Source organism: Stegostoma tigrinum, chromosome 12, assembly GCF_030684315.1.
Source record: "Stegostoma tigrinum isolate sSteTig4 chromosome 12, sSteTig4.hap1, whole genome shotgun sequence".
Classification (NCBI taxonomy): domain Eukaryota; kingdom Metazoa; phylum Chordata; class Chondrichthyes; order Orectolobiformes; family Stegostomatidae; genus Stegostoma; species Stegostoma tigrinum.
Window position 1 is genome coordinate 8,890,461 of NC_081365.1, and position 19,945 is coordinate 8,910,405.

A 19,945-nucleotide genomic window follows, 5' to 3' on the forward strand; every position below is an offset into this window, starting at 1 on the left:
AGGTGGTTGCCAGAGATGGAAACAGAAAGGTCCAGGAAAGGGAGAGAGGTATCTGAGATGATCCAGGTGAACTTAAGGTTGGGGTGGAAGGTATTAGTAAAGTGGATGAACTGTTTGAGCTCCTTGTGGGAGCACGAGGCAGTGCCGATTCAGTCATCAACATAACGGAGGAAGAGGTGGGAGATGGGGCCAGCGTATCTGCGGAAGAGGGACTGTTCTACGTATCCTACAAAGAGGCAGGCCCAGGTCGGACACATGTAGGTACCCATAGCCACCCCCTTTGTCTGTAGGAAGTGGGAGGAGTTGAAGGAGAAATTGTTTACAGTAAGGACGAGTTTGGTTAGGCAGATGAGGGTGTCAGTTGAGGGGGGCTGGTCAGTCCTATGGGACAGGAAGAAGTAGAGGGCCTTTAGGCCATCTGCATGGGGAATGCAAGTATATAGGGACTGGACGTCCATGGTGAAGATGAGATGTTGAGGAATCGGATGTTTTGGAGGAGGTGTAGGGCATGGGTGGTGTCACGGAAGTAGGTGAGGAGTTCCTGGACCCGGGGGTGAAAATGGAGTCAAGGTAAGTGGAGATGAGTTCGGTGGGACTGGAGCAGGCAGAGTCAATGGGTTGGCTGGGGCAGTCAGGTTCGTGGATTTTGGGAAGGAGATAAAAACGGGCAGTGCAGGGTTGAGGAACAATGAAATTTCCCTCTCTTCCCTACCTGCTGCTCACTCTGCGAATCTCTGAACCGCTCCACATTTTCCACCAACCTCACCACACACAGGACCTTTCCCTGCAACCGCAGGAAGTGCTATACCTGCCTCTACAACTCCTCCCTCAACTCCATTCAGGGCCCAAAGCAAACTTTCCATATTCAACAAGGAGTCACCTGTACATTCTCCAACCTGGTTGACTGCATCCGTTGCTCCTGATGTGTCTTCCCCTAGATCAGTGAGACCAACTGCAGGCTTGGTGACTGTTTTATGGAGCGTCTGTGCTCTGTACTCGATAATCGACAACACCAACCGGTCATTAACCGTTTCAACACCTCCTCCTACTCCCTGGATGCCATGTCCATCCTGGGCCTCCTCCAGTGTCACAGAAACTGGAGAAGCAGCACCTCATATTCCACTTCGAGACCCTACAGCCCAGTTTAAAATCTCCCCACTCCCCGACCTCATCCCATGGCCAACCCTCCCTCTTGTCCCCACCACCTTGACCTGGCACAACCTGTCAATCTTCTCCCCCACCTATCTCCACCACTCCCTACCTGCACTCACCTATCACCATCCCAGGTACCTTCCCCAGCCCCACCTACTTTCCTTCTATTTATTTCCTAGCTCCCTTCCCCCTCCCCAGATCTGGGGGTCCCGAGTGGAAACGTTGACCTTCCTGCTCCTGATGATGCCTGGCCTGCGGTGTTCCTCCAGCTCCACGCTTTGCTGTCTCACCCTCTCGCTCATGATCCTTCCACCAGTGGGCACTGTGGACCCACGATTGAACACCACAATCTCCCAGAAAGAAATATTTGACATCTATCCATCTTCGATCCACCTCCCCCTCTCTCCCTATTTATTCCAGAACCCTCTCCCCCTCCCCCTCTCTGATGAAGGGTCTAGGCCCGTACGTCAGCTTTTGTGCTCCTAAGACGCTGCTTGGCCTGCTGTGTTCATCCAGCTTCACACTTTGTTATCTGTCCCACCATCTCCATGAACGGAGTTCCTCGACCTCCTGGACAGAAACCGAAAGCGCTGGAGAAGCTCTCAGCTGCTGTCCTGTTTTAACCCAGGGTCAACAATATGTTGTCGCCCAGTTCTTTGCCTTTGGTGTAACCACACACACAAACACACTTCCAACTGACTATTTTAATTTATATTGATTGCATTCGACGCTACAGGAATAGAGGCGAGAGAATGCAGTGTTGGATGGATGTTATTTACCTCCGATTCCCTGATTTCCATGTGGCCTGAGACAGAGGGAGATTGGGTTGAAGCTGTTGCTAAGTGGGGGTGGGAATAGAGTCCGGAAGTGACGGTGTTTGGGAATCAGGTAGACTCCAGAACAACCTGAACAGTGGATACAGCGGCTGCAATGTATACAAAGCAGAGTGCGCTGGTTACATTGTCTCTCCTCTGTCTACTCACAGGTAAAAAAAACCTCAGGTCCTTCACAAATAACCTCGGCATATTCTCTCTCCTTTTCTTTTACTGTGTGTGTGTTCTTAATCCCACCTCGTCTTCTCCGAAAACTGGCTTTCCTCATCTCGCACCTTGCGCTCTGATCGCACCATTTAGCGTTAGTTTTCTTTCTTTTCCGTCACCCCTCCCCCCCACCCCCAGCAAGAAGCTGTACGTTCCCCACTGCCCGTTCTTTTTGGGCACTGAAATCTCTTTCTGCTTTGTGTGGCTCACCTCAGGGGGGAACGGCGTCGGAGGTCTGTCTGTCTGCGTTTCATTAATGCCGGTGATTTGTTTTTTAAACCCAGCTCTTGGCTGGGTCTCCTTTTAAAACATTTCTGGCCGCGTCGGGAATGTGCGTTCGTTCAGTCATTCTCTAATCTGGGTTCGAAACATTGCTAGGTCTTGCCCTGTGCTGTTTGTGTTTATGTTTTGTGTGATCAGCAAGTTGCCCAAACTGTGGTGTGTATGTGTATATCTTATAATTAAAGAATTATTTTGAATTTGTTTGAAGGCTAGCAGCTGTTTTGAGGGGAAGGAATTTAAACAAACATAAAGCAATTCAAGACTTGCATGATATTTCACAGCAAAAGTGAAATGTTTTGTACCAACTCTTGGATGTGTGTGTCACTTAAAAATGTGTGAGAGCTGGTTGGTTGCGAGCTGATGCAGCTTTTCATTGTGCTGTCAAAGCTGATTGTGCTGTCTGCCTATGGACAGTGGTAGGGACGGATGAAAAGCAGACTCCAGCAATAATAGGATTGCCTGACAAAATCCTCCCCTTTATTCTCCCCATGTTAGACAATGCCTAAGTCTTGATCACTGAGCTGGGTGGATGGGAAATTGCAATGAAGCAGAAATGCTGGTGGGAGGCAGAGGGTTGGAGGGTTGAGAGGGCAAAGTCTGAAAAGCATTGGTCCGCCTCCCCCTCTCTCCCTATTTATTCCAGTTCCCTCCCCCCATCCCCCTCTCTGATGAAGGGTCTAGGCCCGAAACGTCAGCTTTTGTGCTCCTGAGATGCTGCTGGGCCTGCTGTGTTCATCCAGCCTCACATTTTATTATCTTGAACAGTTACAACTTGGATTCACGGAGTGCACTTTAATTGGGTGAAAATTCTTTGAATTTGTTTTTAGTGTTCCCAAATCTGTCTCGAGTCTATTTCATTTTCTAAATTTTAATATACTCTATTAAAGTTAGGACTTGCCTTTGATTTCTGAATTAAAACATTTTTTAAAAAAAATCTGAATTTTTCAGCTGCTTCTCTTAAAATAAGTAAGAATAGTACTGACTTTTCAGAGGGTGGGGGAGAGGTCACAGGCTTTGAAAGGTGTACCAAGCTTAAATTTGTACAACTGACTCAAAAATGATGTTTAAAACTCTGTCCTGGTGTGAATTGAACTGGAGTAGTCAGTCTTTGACACCCTGAGGCTTATACATACAGTTTTTAAATGCTGATAAAGCACCCAACTTGCATATGGAAAATTTTCCTTTCCTATCTTGTTGATTATGTTTAGGTGGGAATATCAATGAGGGCGGGATGCATATAGATTGCTTGTGAATTTGCCCTTTGGCCTTTCTAGAGAAGGGCTTGCTTGTATGTAGCACATTTTATAGTCTGCCAGTGCCTCAAGTTTGTCATCAGTTTTGTAATGCAGGAAACATAGGTCCCAATTTGTATGCAGCAAGCTCTCTCTCGTAGCTTGTGATGATGATTACTAGATAAGCTTGTTTTGTGATACAAAACTCTGCGGGTCTGGCATTATCTGTGGGAAGAAACCAGAGTTAATGCCTCAAGTCTGGTGACTCTGTCAGAACTCCATCAGACTGTGTTTAGTGATTTGGTCAAGCTATAAATATTGACCAGGTAAAGGGGAAAAAAAAGAAAAATAGATGATTAAATTGATATGCCTGACTTTTTAACATTAACACATACATGAAGGCTAGAACTCCTTACTTTATCACTTTTAAAAGCTGTTAGGTCAATTCCACTATTATCAATGCAGGAAAGGACTTTTATGTTAATTGTCTTATTGTGAAACCTGCTTAGAAAAGCAGAATATGATTAACATAAATAGACATTGGGGGAGTGGAAGTTATTTTGTTAAATGCCTTTCATTGTTTACCAGTGTATGCTTTGCTTTACTTCCTCCTCACTGATCCATCCAGAGAATAAGCTTGGTATTCCAGTAACATGCTGATGCTAGGCAAACAAATTCAAATGAATCATGAACTAAATAAGCAGATGATCTATGTGAAATTAGACCATCAAGCACCCCGACTTTCACCCTAATACTGCAGTTTGTTTCTAGTGAGCGAGGTCAATGCATTGACCCAACAATCCAGCTGGACATGGAGATTGAGTACGTTCATGTCTTACATCAGTTCTAGTACTAGCATACACTGATCCACCCGACTGCTACCTTACTGAAGGAGACTCTCCTAATCCAGATGTATTGCTGAGGAAATGTTGCATGATTAGAAGTATCATCTTCGATGAAATGTTTTATAGGGGTGTTGGAGAACTGTAGATGTTGGAGCTGGAGGAACACAGGTCAGGCAGCATCAGAGGAGCAGGAAAGCAGTGACTAATGTCATATACTGTCACTGTGGCAGAAATGTGGGATGGATGGAACCAGAACAAGGGCATGCAGCTTAGTAAGAATGTTGCTGCCTATTAGGATGGAAATTAGTTATTTTTTCCATGAAATGCCTTAAGTCAGAGGTTTATAGCACTGAAACAGACCCTTTGGTCGAAGTTGTCCATACCAACCAGATATTCTAAATTAATCTTGGCTCATTTGGCCCATATCCCTCTAAACCCTTCCTATTCATATACCCACTCAGATGCCTTTTAAGTGTTGTAACTGTAACAGTCCCCACCACTTCCTTTGTAGTTCGTTCCATACACACATCATCCTGTGCACGAAAAAGTTGTCCCTCAGGTCCCTTTTAAATCTTTCGCCTATCATCTGAGAAAAAAAACCCTTTAGTTTGGACTCCCCAGCATGGGGGGAAAAGGCCTTGACTATTCACTGTATCCATGCCCCTCGCAATTGTATAAACTTCTATGAGGTTAACTCCCAGCCTCCAATCCTCCAGTGAAAATACATCCAGCCTATACTGTTTATAAAGCAGAGATTGGCCCCCTTCTGCTAACTAAAACTGAAACACCCAGAGAGGCTCCCCTTGCCTTATAATCTGTTGAAAGAAGTGTAAAAAGTGGTATAACCTGTCTCTCATCCCCAATCTGTCGTAAGTGTGGTTAAATGAAATGAACTCCTGCCACTCATAATCAACAAGTAACAATTTATGTGTCTAACTCTCGCAGTGAAGGAATTAACTAAACTATTAACAAACTGAACAGTTCCCCTCTAAGTACTAACTATTTTGTAGTGAAACAAAATTCTAACGCTATGCTGTTCCAATAACTATAAGTTCTACTTTATATAAAACAAAATGCTAAAAAAAAAATTAGAACTTAGTCCCTCAAAGTTACAGCCAGGGCACATCTTCGGGAATGATCTATGCTTCTCCGCTGATCTTCCGTTGTTCTGTCTATGAATTCTTCTGCCTGGAATATTAGCTGAGGGTGCTGTGATACCTTTATTTATTAAGAGCTGAGGTCTTATCAGATAGCAGTTGGTTCTCTCCTGATTTTCCACATGCCGTCATATTTTATGCACTTAATGACATATCTATTTCTTCGAGTGGAATTTGCCCTGTGTTGTCAGAAACATCAGATTTAAGCTTCATTTGTGTTTGGTATCTAAGGGCTAGGTTAAAATTAATTGACTGATTTCAAATCTGTTGTTCTGATTAAAAAAATACTGCTTTGCCTGCTAACTGTACAAACTTTTGATACAGATGTTACAATTCAGATGCTTAGTGCACCTACAAACCCACAAGCTACCCACAATCCTGTTTTTTCCCTCTCCAAACCTAGAATGACACATCATCTTTTAAAGGGACCACATAATCTTTTCTCCCCCTGTCATTTTACAAACAACAAATTCTAATGTTCTGCCTTCCAATCCACAAGCAATGCCTCCCTCCTTAAGAAAGAAATGGATCATTATTATGAAAAGGTGGCTTCATTTTTCTTTACACCTGAACACCATTGTTCCTGGATCCGTAGGTCATTAATCTAGAGTTATGCATTTCACACTAATTCTGTATGCATGTCAAATTGAACACTACTGTTTTTATTTTATATATACATTTTACTTTTAAACCCCGATATTGCAGTTTCACAATCCACAACATGTACCATCTGTAAATTAAATGCTTGTGATATAAAACTTGAATGAAATAATGTGACGTTCTTGCCCGTACGTCATGGCAAAAATGTCAGAGGATTGTGATCAGTGTACACAACCATTTCTGATGCATTGTTTGCAATGTAGACATTAAAATGTTGTAAGGACATTATCAAACTCTAACTCTTTTTCAATGGTTGAATTATTTTTCTAGTGGATACTTTGAGTTTATTTTTGAAAAATATCTAATTGGCCTTTCAATTCTACTGTCATCCTTCTGTAACAACACAGCTCCAACCCCTACATCACTTGCATCGATGAGATTTTAAAGGCTTTCAAGAAATTTGATGCGCCTAAAATGAATACAGTGATTAGCACTGCTTTTAAATTCTCAAATACCTCCTCGCATCATTGTGTCCACCAAAATTTCGTATTTTTTTTTAACAAATCCATCAGCGGTGCCAGCATGCTACTAAAGTTTGGTGCAAATTTCCTGTAGCACCCACTCAATCCTAAAAATTACAGCAGTTCTTTATTTGAGGATGGACTTGGAAATTCCTCATTGGCCTTTGTCGTCACGTTTTTCAGTGTCATCTATCCGTGTCCAAAGTTGTGCCCTAAGAATGTCACTTGCGCCTTTGCAAGTTCTGTTTTTTGCCAAGTTCATGACCTACTTTGCCTTCCTTAGTCTCTGTGCTAAATGCTTCGTGAAATGTGTCCACGAATGGCTAAAGATCACGAAGGCATCTATATAGACAACCACAATGAGTCAGTCCTGTCACCGCTCAGCTCATAACCATTGAAAGGGCATTGCTTTAGATTGATGAAGCCATTTGGGGTTACACGTGCAGTAACTTTTCAGCCCCTCCGACAAAGGTACTTGCCAGTAACTGCGAAGTAAGTCCAACTCAGATGAAAGTGGCTTGTCCTACTTTTTCCACACAATCATCCAGCATTGGAATTTGGTATGAGTGTGATATGGTCACGACATTAATAATCATCCAATAATCTACGCAGAATTGTTGAGTACCATCAGATTTGGGAACCAGTATGATCACCGAACTCCACTGGGCTTGACTCGCTGCTCTGGTGTCTTCTTGGAGCATTGCTTCCACCTCTGAGACTGTGTAGCTTTGAGAGGATTAAGACTGTAGAGGTGTTGTTTTATTGCAACATCATTCCCTGCTTCAACTTCATGTACTTTGGTATTCATTCTCCATATGGCATTCTGTTTCTCCATATGTCCTCATAGCACAATAACAAGTCTTTCAATTCAGTTCTGTGCTCCTGGGACAGAGAGCTCACTATCTTCTCCCATTCTTTAAGGATTTCCTCATTATTCAATTTATTCTGAAGCACATAAAAATTCAAATAATCTGAATTTGATTCCTTACTCTGAGTGGCAGTAACTAATACCTATTTCTCTGGTTCCCTTCCCGTGTCATAGTAATGTTTCCGAATGTTTACGTGATGTACTTGATTTTTTTTTCCTGTCTGGCATCTTTACCAAATAATTTACCTGATTTAACTTCTTCTCAATTTGACAGGCACTATTAAACCTTGCTTTGAAGGGATCTCGTACCATTGGTAACAGCACCAATACTTTATCCTCACAGGCAAACACACAAATTTTAGATTTCTTATCTGCTTCTTGCTTCATAATGTGCTGTACCACCTTCAAATATTGTCTAGATAATTCACCTAACCTGTTTAGCCTTTCTCTCACCTCTGATACATAATCCAACAGTGAGATCTCTGATAATGAACACATTGGATGAACACAGCAGGCCCAGCAGCATCTCAGGAGCACAAAAGCTGACATTTCGGGCCTAGACCCTTCATCAGAGAGGGGGATGGGGTGAGGGTTCTGGAATAGAGAGGGGGAGGCGGACCGAAGATGGAGAGAAAAGAAGATAGGTGGAGAGGAGAGTATAGGTAGGGAGGGGATAGGTCAGTCTAGGGAAGACGGACAGGTCAAGGAGATGGGATGAGGTTAGTAGGTAGGAGATGGAGGTGCGGCTTGTGGTGGGAGGAAGGGATGGGTGAGAGGAAGAACAGGTTAGGGAGGCAGAGACAGGTTGGACTGGTTTTGGGATGCAGTGGGTGGAGGGGACGAACTGGGCTGGTTTTGGGATGCAGTGGGGGAAGGCGAGATTTTGAAGCTGGTGAGGTCCACATTGATACCATTGGGCTGCAGGGTTCCCAAGCGGAATATGAGTTGCTGTTCCTGCAACCTTCGGTTGGCATCATTGTGGCACTGCAGGAGGCCCATGATGGACATATCATCTAAAGAATGGGAGGGGGAGTGGAAATGGTTTGCGACTGGGAGGTGCAGTTGTTTATTGCGAACCGAGCGGAGGTGTTCTGCAAAGCGGTCCCCAAGCCTCCGCTTGGTTTCCCCAATGTAGAGGGAGCCACACCGGGTACAGTGGATGCAGCATACCACATTGGCAGATGTATTGGTGAACCTCTGCTTAATATGGAAAGTCATCTTGGGGCCTGGGATAGGGGTGAGGGTGGAGGTGTGGGGGCAAGTATAGCATTTCCTGCAGATGCAGGGGAAGGTGCCGGGTGTGGTGGGGTTGGAGGGCAGTGTGGAGCGAACAAGGGAGTCACGGAGAGAGTGGTCTCTCCAGAAAGCAGACAGGGGTGGGGATGCAAAAATGTCTTGGGTGCTGGGGTCGGATTGTAGATGGCGGAAGTGTCGGAGGATGATGCATTGTATCCGGAGGTTGGTGGGGTGGTGTGTGAGAACGAGGGGGATCCTCTTTGGGTGGTTGTGGCGGGGGTTGGGTGTGAGGGATGTGTTGCGGGAAATGCGGGAGGCGCGGTCAAGGGCGTTCTCGACCACTGTGGGGGGAAAGTTGCGGTCCTTGAAGAACTTGGACATCTGGGATGTGCGGGAGTGGAATGCCTCATCGTGGGAGCAGATACGGAGGAATTGGGAATAGGGGATGGAATTTTTGCAGGAGGGTGGGTGGGAGGAGGTGTATTCGAGGTAGCTGTGGGAGTCGGTGGGCTTGAAATGGACATCAGTTACAAGCTGGTTGCCTGAGATGGAGACTGAGAGGTCCAGGAAGGTGAGGGATGTGCTGGAGATGGCCCAGGTGAACTGAAGGTTGGGGTGGAAGGTGTTGGTGAAGTGGATGAACTGTTTGAGCTCCTCTGGGGAGCAAGAGGCGGCGCCGATACAGTCATCAATGTAACGGAGGAAGAGGTGGGGTTTGGGGCCTGTGTAGGTGCGGAAGAGGGACTGTTCCACGTAAGCTACAAAGAGGCAGGCATAGCTGGTGCCATGCGGGTGCCCATGGCTACCCCCTTTGTCTGCAGAAAGTGGGAGGAATCGAAAGAGAAGTTGTTGAGGGTGAGGACGAGTTCGGCTAGGCGGACGAGGGTGTCGGTGGACGGGGACTGGTCGGGTCTGCGGGACAGGAAGAAGCGGAGGGCCTTGAGGCCATCTGCATGCAGAATACAGGTGTATCGGGACTGGACGTCCATGGTGAAGATGAGGTGTTGGGGGCCAGGGAATTGGAAGTCCTGGAGGAGGTGGAGGGCGTGGGTGGTGTCACAGACATAGGTAGGGAGTTCCTGGACCAAAGGGGAGAAAATGGAGTCCAGATAGGTGGAGATGAGTTCGGTGGGGCAGGAGCAGGCTGAGACGATGGGTCGACCAGGGCAGGCAGGTTTGTGGATTTTGGGAAGGAGATAGAAACGGGCCGTGCGGGTTTGGGGAATGATGAGGTTGGAGGCTGTGGGTGGGAGGACCCCTGAGGTGATGAGGTCATGAATGGTGTTGGAGATGATGGTTTGGTGCTCGGGGGTGGGGTCATGACCGAGGGGGCGGTAGGAGGTGGTGTCGGAGAGTTGGCGTTTGGCCTCGGACCACAACATTTCCCCCCACACTGGTCAAGAACGCCCTTGACCGTGTCTCCCGCATTTCCCGCAACACATCCCGCACACCCCGCCCCCGCCACAACCGCCCAAAGAGGATACCCCTCGTTCTCACACACCACCCCACCAACCTCCGGATACAACGCATCATCCTCCGACACTTCCGCCATCTACAATCCGACCCCACCATCCAAGACATTTTTCCATCCCCACCCCTGTCTGCTTTCCGGAGAGACCACTCTCTCCGTGACTCCCATGTTCGCTCCGCACTGCCGTCCAACCCCACCACACCCGGCACCTTCCTCTGCGACCGCGGGAAATGCTATACTTGCCCCCACACCACCTCCCTCACCCCTATCACAGGCCCCAAGATGACTTTCCATATTAAGCAGAGGTTCACCTGCACATCTGCCAATGTGGTTTACTGCATCCACTGTAAACGGTGTGGCTTCCTGTACATTGGGGAAACCAAGCGGAGGCTTGGGGACCACTTTGCAGAACACCTCCGCTCGGTTCACAATAAACAACTGCACCTCCCAGTCGCAAACCATTTCCACTCCTCCTCCCATTCTTTAGATGATATGTCATCATGGGCCTCCTGCAGTGCCACAATGATGCCACCCGAAGGTTGCAGGAACAGCAACTCATATTCCGCTTGGGAACCCTGCAGCCCAATGGTATCTATGTGGATTTCACCAGCTTCAAAATCTCCCCTTCCCCCACCGCATCCCAAAACCAGCCCAGTTCGTCCCCTCCCCCCACTGCACCACTCAACCAGCCCAGCTCTTTCCCCTCCACCCACTGCATCCCAAAACCAGTCTAACCTGTCTCTGCCTCCTTAACCTGTTCTTCCTCTCACCCATCCCTTCCTCCCACCCCAAGCCGCACCTCCATCTCCTGCCTACTAACGTCATCCCACCTCCTTGACCTGTCCGTCTTCCCTGGACTGACCTATCCCCTCCCTACCTCCCCACCTATACTCTCCTCTCCACTTATCTTCTTTTCTCTCCATCTTCGGTCCGCCACCCCTCTCTCCCTATTTATTCCAGAACCCTCACCCCATCCCCCTCTCTGAAGGGTCTAGGCCCGAAATGTCAGCTTTTGTGCTCCTGAGATGCTGCTGGGCCTGCTGTGTTCATCCAGCCTCACATTTCATTATGTTGGATTCTCCAGCGTCTGCAGTTCCCGTTATCAGTGAGATCTCTGACTTTGGACCAATCAACTTTTCCTTAATTAACTTTACTTACTTCACATCTGAATATCAACTCAAATGGAGTAAACTGAGTCGATTCATTTGGAGCATCTCTAACAGCAAATAATATAAATGGGATACCTTTGTCCCAATCATTTCGGTAATCCTGGCAATAAGCCCTCAGCAATGTCTTTAGGGTGTGATGCCACCGTTCCAATGCTCCCTGGGATTCAGGATGGTACTTGATTTGAAGTATTGGATGTCTAAAGTATCCATGACCTCCTTAAATAATTGGGCAGTAGAATTGGTCCCTTGGTCTCGCTCAGTCTCCCTGGGTAGTCCATAACAGGTAAGAAAGCAAGCAACTCCTCCACCACCTTTTTTGCCCCAACATTCCGTAATGGAATAGCCTCCGGAAACCTGATAGATATATCCATCATGGTTAGCAAATACTGGTTCCCACTTTTAGTTTTAGGGAGAGGACCGACAGAATCAATTATAACCCGTGTAAAAGGTTCTTCAAATGTGGGAACTGGCATCAAAAGCTCTAGTTTCATTCCTGCCTGTGGCTTTCCTACTGCCTAACACATGTGACAGGTACAGCAAAATCAACCACACTTTTATGTAAGTGTGATAATGGGAACTGCAGATGCTGGAGAATCCAAGATAACAAAGTTTGGAGCTGGATGAACACAGCAGGCCAAGTGGCATCTCAGGAGCACAAAAGCTGATGTTTAGGGCCTAGACCCTTCATCAGAGAGTGGGATGGGGAGAGGGAACTGGAATAAATAGGGAGAGAGGGGGAGGCAAACCGAAGCTGGAGAGAAAAGAAGATAGGTAGAGAGGAGAGTATAGGTGAGGAGGTAGGGAGGAGATAGGTCAGTCCAAGGAAGACGGACAGGTCAAGGAGGCGGGATGAGGTGTTAGGTAGGAAATGGAGGTGCGGCTTGAGGTGGGAGGAAGGGATGGGTGAGAGGAAAAACAGGTTAGGGAATTGGAGACAGGCTGGGCTGGTTTTGGGATGCAGTGGTGGGAGGGGAAGAACTGGGCTGGTTTTGGGATGCAGTAGGGGAAGGGGAGATTTTGAAGCTTGTGAAGTCCACATTGATACCATTGGGCTGCAGGGTTCCCAAGCGGAATATGAGTTGCAGTTCTTGCAACCTTCGGGTGGCATCATTGTGGCACTGCAGGAGGCCCATGATGGACATGTCATCTAAAGAATGGGAGGGGGAGTTGAAATGGTTCGCGACTGGGAGGTGCAGTTGTTTGTTGCGAACCGAGCGGAGGTGCACACTTTTATGTAATCCAGGCCAATAGAAATGCTTCTATATCTTATCTTGAGTCTTCTTCACTGCTAGATGACTTCCTGCAGGTAATTTGTATGCTGCATGCAATATTTCCTGTCTGTATTCTATCTGCAACACAATCTGGTGAACTTCTACCCATTTCACGTCCACACTAACTGCCAAGTCTCCATTCCTGCCTTACGAGTTTATCCTTAAGGTAAGAACATTCTGGAATACACTCAGATTCCTTTTCTGAGTCGGCTGCATGATTTCAATCCTCTTTATTGTCTCATCTTTTTGTGTAGCTCCATTAATCTTTCAGAACTGGATATCTCTGCCTGATCCTTTCCCTGTTTAGGTTTTTCCTTTACCGTCTTGTCAAACAGAGTGTCAGGTAACTGGACCTCAGATTCTTCATTTTTCTCAGAGATAGCAACATCTTTCTCCTTTGTTTTCCCTTCACATTTTAACTTATGCTTGTGAGATCCTGTCACCACACAGTCTGGCGAAAATTCCAGGATATTTTCCTTTTAGCTCCTCAGTTCCCTGGTTTTCTTTCCGCTTCTCCACTCCAATGGGGATCACTCCCACCTTTGATCTGGCTATATCATTTTCAAGAACCAACACTATTTACTCATGGAATATCCACTCTTCCAATCACTTTCACTGTCACTTTGCCAGTCTTGATTGGACTTTCCAGGGGAACACTAATTCTCTCTCTCTCCATTAGTTCTACAGATTATCACTCTCCTGGGCAATATTTCAGGAGGAATACAAATATTTTCATCTCTTACTATTAGAGATTGACCAGCTCCCATATCTCGAAATATGTTAACTTATTTACCTACTCCCCCTGTTCTACCTGAGTAAAGCTTATGCACACAAGTGAAGTCTTTGAAAAGATCAAGTGCTGTCTTACTTACCAGCCTGTGACCAGATTGTGCACTCTTGTGCAATTCCTCGACATTTCTCGGGATTTCCTTCACTTCTTTCACCAATCCCACTCATTTAGTCCTTTTTACCATATCCTTTTCCCCAGCACCTTTCTTAAACCACCAGCACTGTGACTTTGTGTGTCCCATCTTATTGCAGTGAAAACACCTGAGGTCTTTCACCTCTTTTCCACCCTCTGGGTTTCTTTGGTAAATTCTTCCCGTTGTGATCTTTTTTTTTTGTTTCTCACTGAAGGATCTCACTCTTTCCCAATTTCATTCCGTGTATTCGTCCAACATTTCTGCTGCTCTTCTCGCCGTTTTAACTTTCTGTTCCTCAATATTAGTTCTTATCATTTCTTGCAGTGACAATTTACACTCCTCCAGCAGAATAATCTCTCGAACATCGTCCTGTGCCTTTCCTATCTTTAAAACCCACACCCATCTATTGAAATTGCGATGATTAATTCTGTCAAACTCGATGCAAGTCTCTTTCGATTCCTCCTACTTCCTACAGACTAAAGGGGTGGCCATGGGTACCCGCATGGGCCCAAGCTATGCCTGCCTCTTTGTAGGTTTAGTCACAACCGCCACAACCGCCCCCAGAGGATCCCCCTCGTTCTCACATACCACACCACCAACCTCCGAATACAACATATCATCCTCCAGCACGTGGAATAGTCCCTCTTCCGCACACACACTGGCCCCAAACCCCACCTCTTCCTCCGTTATATTGATGACTGTATCGGCGCCGCCTCTTAGTCCCCAGAGGAGCTCGAACAGTTTTTCCACTTTACCAACAACTTCCACCCCAACCTCAAGTTCACCTGGGCCATCTCCAACACATCCCTCACCTTCCTGGACCTCTGTCTCCATCTCAGGTAACCAGCTAGAAACTGATGTCCATTTCAAGCCCACTGACTCCCACAGCTAACTAGAATACACCTCCTCCCACCCACCCTCCTGCAAAAATTCCATCCCGTATTCCCAATTCCTCCGCCTCTGCCGCATCTGCTCCCAGGATGAGGCATTCCAGTCCCGCACATCCCAGATGTCCACGTTCTTCAAGGACCGCAACTTGCCCCCCACAGTGGTCGAGCATGCCCTTGACCGCGTCTCCTGCATTTCCCACAACACGTCCCTCACACCCTGCCCCCGCCACAACCGCCCTAAGAGGATCCCCCTCGTTCTCACATACCACACCACCAACCTCCGAATACAACATATCATCCTCCAGCACGTCCGCCAACTACAATCCGACCCCAGCACCCAAGACATTTTTCCATCCCCACCCTTGTCTGCCTTCCGGAGAGACCACTTTCTCCACGACTCCCTTGTCCGCTCCACACTCCCCTCCAACCCCACCACACCCGGCACCTTCCCTTGCAACCGCAGTAAGTGCTACACTTGCCCCCACACCACCTCCCTCACCCCCATCCCAGGCAAGAAGATGACCTTCCATATCAAGCAGATGCTCACCTGCACATCTGCCAATGTGGTATACTGTATCCACAGTACCCGGTGTGGCTACCTCTACATTGGGGAAACCAAGCGGAGGCTTGGGGACAGCTTTGCAGAACACCTCCGCTCGGTTTGCAACAAACAACTGCACCTCCCGGTTGCGAACCATTTCAACTCCCCCTCCCATTCCTCAGACAACATGTCCATCATGGGCCTCCTGCAGTGCCACAATGATGCCACCCGAAGGTTGCAGGAACAGCAACTCATATTCCGCTTGGGAACTCTGCAGCCCAATGATATCAATGTGGACTTCACAAGCTTCAAAATCTCACCTTCCCCCACTGCATCCCCAAACCAGCCCAGTTCTTCCCCTAACCCCACTGTATCCCGAAACCAGCCCAGTCTGTCTCCACTTCCCTAACCTGTTTTTCCTCTCACCCATCCCTTCCTCCCACCTCAAGCCGCACCTCCGTTTCCTACCTACCACCTCATCCCGCCTCCTTGACCTGTCTGTCTTCCCTGGACTGACCTATCTCCTCCCTATCTCCTCACCTATACTCTCCTCTCTACCTATCTTCTTTTCTCTCCAGCTTTGGTCTGCCTCCCCCTCTCTCCCCATTTATTCCAGTTCCCTCTCCCCATCCCACTCTCTGATGAAGGGTCTAGGCCCGAAACGTCAGCTGCACATCATCATTCTCCTCACTAAGCCTATCTTCTACTTGCATTTCCATCATTTCCTCTCACCCATCCCTTCCTCCCACCCCAAGCCGCACCCCCATCTACCTACTAACCTCATCCCACCTCCTTGACCTGTCCGTCTTCCCTGGACTGACCTATCCCCTCCCCACCTCCCCACCCATACTCTCTCCACCTATCTTCTTTTCTCTCCATCTTCGGTCCGCCTCCCCCTCTCTCCCTATTTATTCCAGAACCCTCACCCCATCCCCCTCTCTGATGAAGGGTCTAGGCCCGAAATGTCAGCTTTTGTGCTCCTGAGATGCTGCTTGGCCTGCTGTGTTCATCCAGCCTCACATTTTATTATCTTGGATTCTCCAGCATCTGCAGTTCCCATTATCTCTGAGCTTTTCTAGTAACTTTGTTTTTGAACTTCATTAATAATGTTGAGCTTTTTCCCCAACTTTTGATTTACCAACTACATGTAGCTAAAATTAAACAGATTTTCCTCTTCTCACCTAAGTTCTATTCTATTTAATGATATAGGACGCTAGCCCTCAAGTCTGTTTAAATCTGCTGGGATTTTTCGTACCCTAAACCTGCTCAAATCCGTCCAGATTCCTCCAGATCTGTCCAATTTCTGGGCCCAATCAGTCCCAAAATGTCAAACCTGAGGCATCCAAATATGTTCAAATCCCAGACTTGTGCCTCCAATCTGCTATAAAGTGGAGGTCTAACCCTGTCTCATAACTAACACTGAAACAGCCAGAATGGCTGACCTCGTCCTGTATTCTGTAAAAGAAGTGTGAAAAGTGGTACAACCTGCATTTTACAAACATCAAGTTCTAACATTCTGCTTTCCAGTCCACAAATGCCTGACCAAACTTTGCAACAATACTACCTCTCGCTATTGCTCAAAGGCTTCAAAACTGTCTTTCCCTGATAGCAGGGGAGGTGGGATTGTTCCTTTTATGGCCTAGTTTTGTGTGTTTTATTAATCCAGTTTGGATTGTGGTAAGTGGGAAGTGCTGTACCTCTGAGAACTATAGGCCTATTTCAGTATATAGTTTTACCTCCCCACATGCCCTGAAGTCAAGACTCTTAGATTAAAATGACCTGGAGTTTACTGCTTTGCTGCAGTTTGACCAGAGTCATTGTTTGCCGTGGTGTCAGGTAACAGGTCAGTTTCTGTGGGTAATGGCCATGGCTGCGAGCATGATCCCAGCTGGCAAACTGGTATAGCAGGTTTTTATTTAAATGTATTTAAGACCTACATTGTGCAAATGTCGTGCCACGTCTTTTCAAAATGCACCGGCAATAATTTAGCCCCGTAATGCAGCAATGCTATTCAGCAACGTTGCACCGACACCAGTCAGATTTGTAAACCATCGAAGTTGTTGCTGAACTTTGTATCCCTGCTTCAGTCTGTGTTGTTACAATGTTATAGTGTAAATGTTACTGGTCTAATAACCCAGAGAGTATGCGCCCTGATCTTACCATGGCTGAAGCTGATTGGCTCCCTTGTTTAATCACGAATCTAAATGCACCGAGGTTAGGGCAGAGACGTTGAAATGAGGCCATAATCAGATCAGAGTGAATAGTAGAGACGTTCTGGGAGGCTGCACAACATGCTCCCAGTACATATGAATACAGATGAGTCTTTTTGAAAATCTGCAAGCTATCATTATGTTATGCCTTTGACATGACAAACCTCTGGGATGCTTCACTTGTAGTGAAGTAAAGAGAATGACCATCTGCTAAGGCTGGATTTGAAGGCCAGTGCCCAGAACATTTGCTGAGTTCATGGATTAATAGCCTAGTGATGATATAACCAGGCCATTGCCTCCCTTTTGTAAGTGGAGTGATTAAAATCAGGAATGCTGAACAGGCCAGAATTTAAGCAGTGCACCTATATTTGAGGGTTGTTTTGAGACAACGTAAGTTAAAGTCATCACAAAATGTTGCTTTGTTGTCAAAATCCTATCACCAGTATTAGCTTGCACATTAATATTAGGATTACTATGACATTTTTAATGTGGTAAGACCTTACAGAGCGCTTGAAAAACCTATTAACAAAGTTTTGACACACAATCACATTGGGACAGGTTGACAAAGGCATGATCAAGAATAGATTTTCTTTAAAAATTTACTCTTGGATAGTCCATGTCTCGAGCTGGGCCAGCACATTTATTGTTTCAGAGATAGTAGAAACTGCAGATGCTGGAGAATGAGATAACTAAGTGTGGAGCTGGATGAATACAGCAGGCCAAGCAGCATCAGGGGAGCACAAAGGCTGACATTTCAGGCCTAGACCCTTCATCAGAGAGGGGGATGGGGAGGGGGAGAGGGTTCTGAAATAAATAGGGAGCAAGGGGGAGGCAGAGCGAAGATGGAGTGAGGAGAAGATAGGTGGGGAGGAGACAGACAAATTAAAGAGGCGGGAATGGAGCCAGTAGAGGTGAGTGTAGGTGGGGAGGTAGGGAGGGTCAGCCCGGGGTGATCGGACGGGTCAAGGAGGGTGGAATGAGGTTAGTAGCTAGGAAATGGGGTTGTGGCTTGAGGTGGGAGGAGGGGATAGGTGAGAGGAAGAATGGGTTAGGAAGGCGGGGACGAGCTGGGCTGGTTTTGGGATGCGGTGGGGGCAGGGGAGATTTTGAAGCTTGTGAAATCCACATTGATACCTTTGGGCTGCAGGGTTCCCAAGCACACTATGTTCCTGCAACCTTTGGTTGGCATCGTTGTGGCACTGTAGGAGGGCCAGGATGGACATGTCATCTAAGGAATGCGAGGGGAAGTCGAAATGGTTCGCGACTGGGAGGTGTAGTTGTTTATTGCGAACCGAGCAGAGGTATTCTGCAAAGCGGTCCCCAAGCCTCTGCTTGGTTTCCCCAATGTAGAGGAAGCCACACCAGGTACAGTGGATACAATATACCACATTGGCAGATGTGCAGGTGAACATCTGCTTGATATGGAAGGTCACCTTGGGGCCTGGGATGGGGGTGAGGGGGGAGGTGTGGGGGCAAGTGTAGCACTTCCTGCGGTTGCAGGGGAAGATGCCGGGTATGGTGAGGTTGGAGAGGAGTATGGACTGGACAAGGGAGTCGCGGAGAGAGTGGTCTCTCCGGAAGGTGCTGTGTTCATCCAGCCTCACATTTTATTATCTTAGGTGGGGATGAAAAAATGTCTTTGGTGGTGGGGTTGGATTGCAGATGGCGGAAGTGCCGGAGGATGATGCGTTGTATCCGGAGGTTGGTGGGGTGGTCTGTGAAAACGAGGGGGATTCTCTTTTTTCCTGGTTATTGCGGGAACGGGGTGTGAGGGATGAGTTGCAGGAAATGCAGGAGACACGGTCGAGGGTGTTCTCAACCACTGTGGGGTGGGGGGTGTAGCGCGGAATGGGGGGTTGCCGGGGATGTTGCGGTCCTTGAAATACGAGAGACATCTGAGATGTATGGGAGTGGAATGCCTCATCCTGGGAGCAGATCGGCGGAGGCCAAGTGATTGGGAATAGGGGATGTAATTTTTGCAGGAAGGTGGGTGGGAGGAGGTGTATTGTAGGTCGATGTGGGAGTTGGTGGGCTTGAAATGGATATCGGTTGCTCAGTGGTTGCCTGAGATGGAGACTGAGAGGCCCAGGAAGGTGAGGGATGTGTTGGAGATGTACCAGGTGAACTTGAGGTTGGGGTGGAAGGTGTTGAATTAGCTGAACTGTTCGAGCTCCTCGTGGGAGCACGACGCAGTGCCGATACAGTCATCAATGTAACGGAGGAAGAGTTGGGGTCCTAGATCATCCTCCTTGGCCTACTGTGTTCATCCAGCTCTACACCTTGCTATCCCAGCATTTTTAATTGTTTATTCCTCATTACCCAGAAGGCACATGAGTGTCAATGAATTGCTGTGGGTCTGGAGTCACATGTGGACCAGCTAAGGGTGACTGATTTCCTTCCCTAAAGGACAACTTCTGACAATTGATTAATGGTTATCATTACGGTTGTAACTCCAGATTTTTATTGAATTCAAATTCTACCATCTGCCATGGCAGCATTTGGACCCAGATATCCAGAACATTAGCAGAGTTTCTGGA

The 19,945-nt window shown here is 47.2% G+C and overlaps 1 protein-coding gene and 1 long non-coding RNA gene across 4 annotated transcripts in view; one reads left to right on the top strand and one right to left on the bottom strand.

Annotated features, from left to right (window-relative positions):
* Positions 1-14,347, bottom strand: part of LOC125456926 (uncharacterized) — a 107,152-nt gene extending 92,805 nt beyond the window's left edge. The window contains exon 1 of the long non-coding RNA XR_009446542.1: positions 13,717-14,347. This is a non-coding gene — a long non-coding RNA (uncharacterized LOC125456926). The remainder of the gene's footprint in view (positions 1-13,716) is intronic.
* cxadr (CXADR Ig-like cell adhesion molecule) overlaps positions 1,975-19,945 on the top strand; it is a 112,358-nt gene continuing 94,387 nt past the window's right edge. The window contains exon 1 of one of the 3 annotated variants that reach the window (XM_048540517.2): positions 1,975-2,137. In XM_048540517.2, the coding sequence (XP_048396474.1) occupies positions 2,083-2,137 (55 nt within the window). In that variant the 5' untranslated portion in view covers positions 1,975-2,082. Of the gene's footprint in view, positions 2,138-2,332; positions 2,426-19,945 lie in introns of those variants that run through there. The other 2 variants (XM_048540516.2, XM_048540518.2) reach the window with 2 other exon arrangements.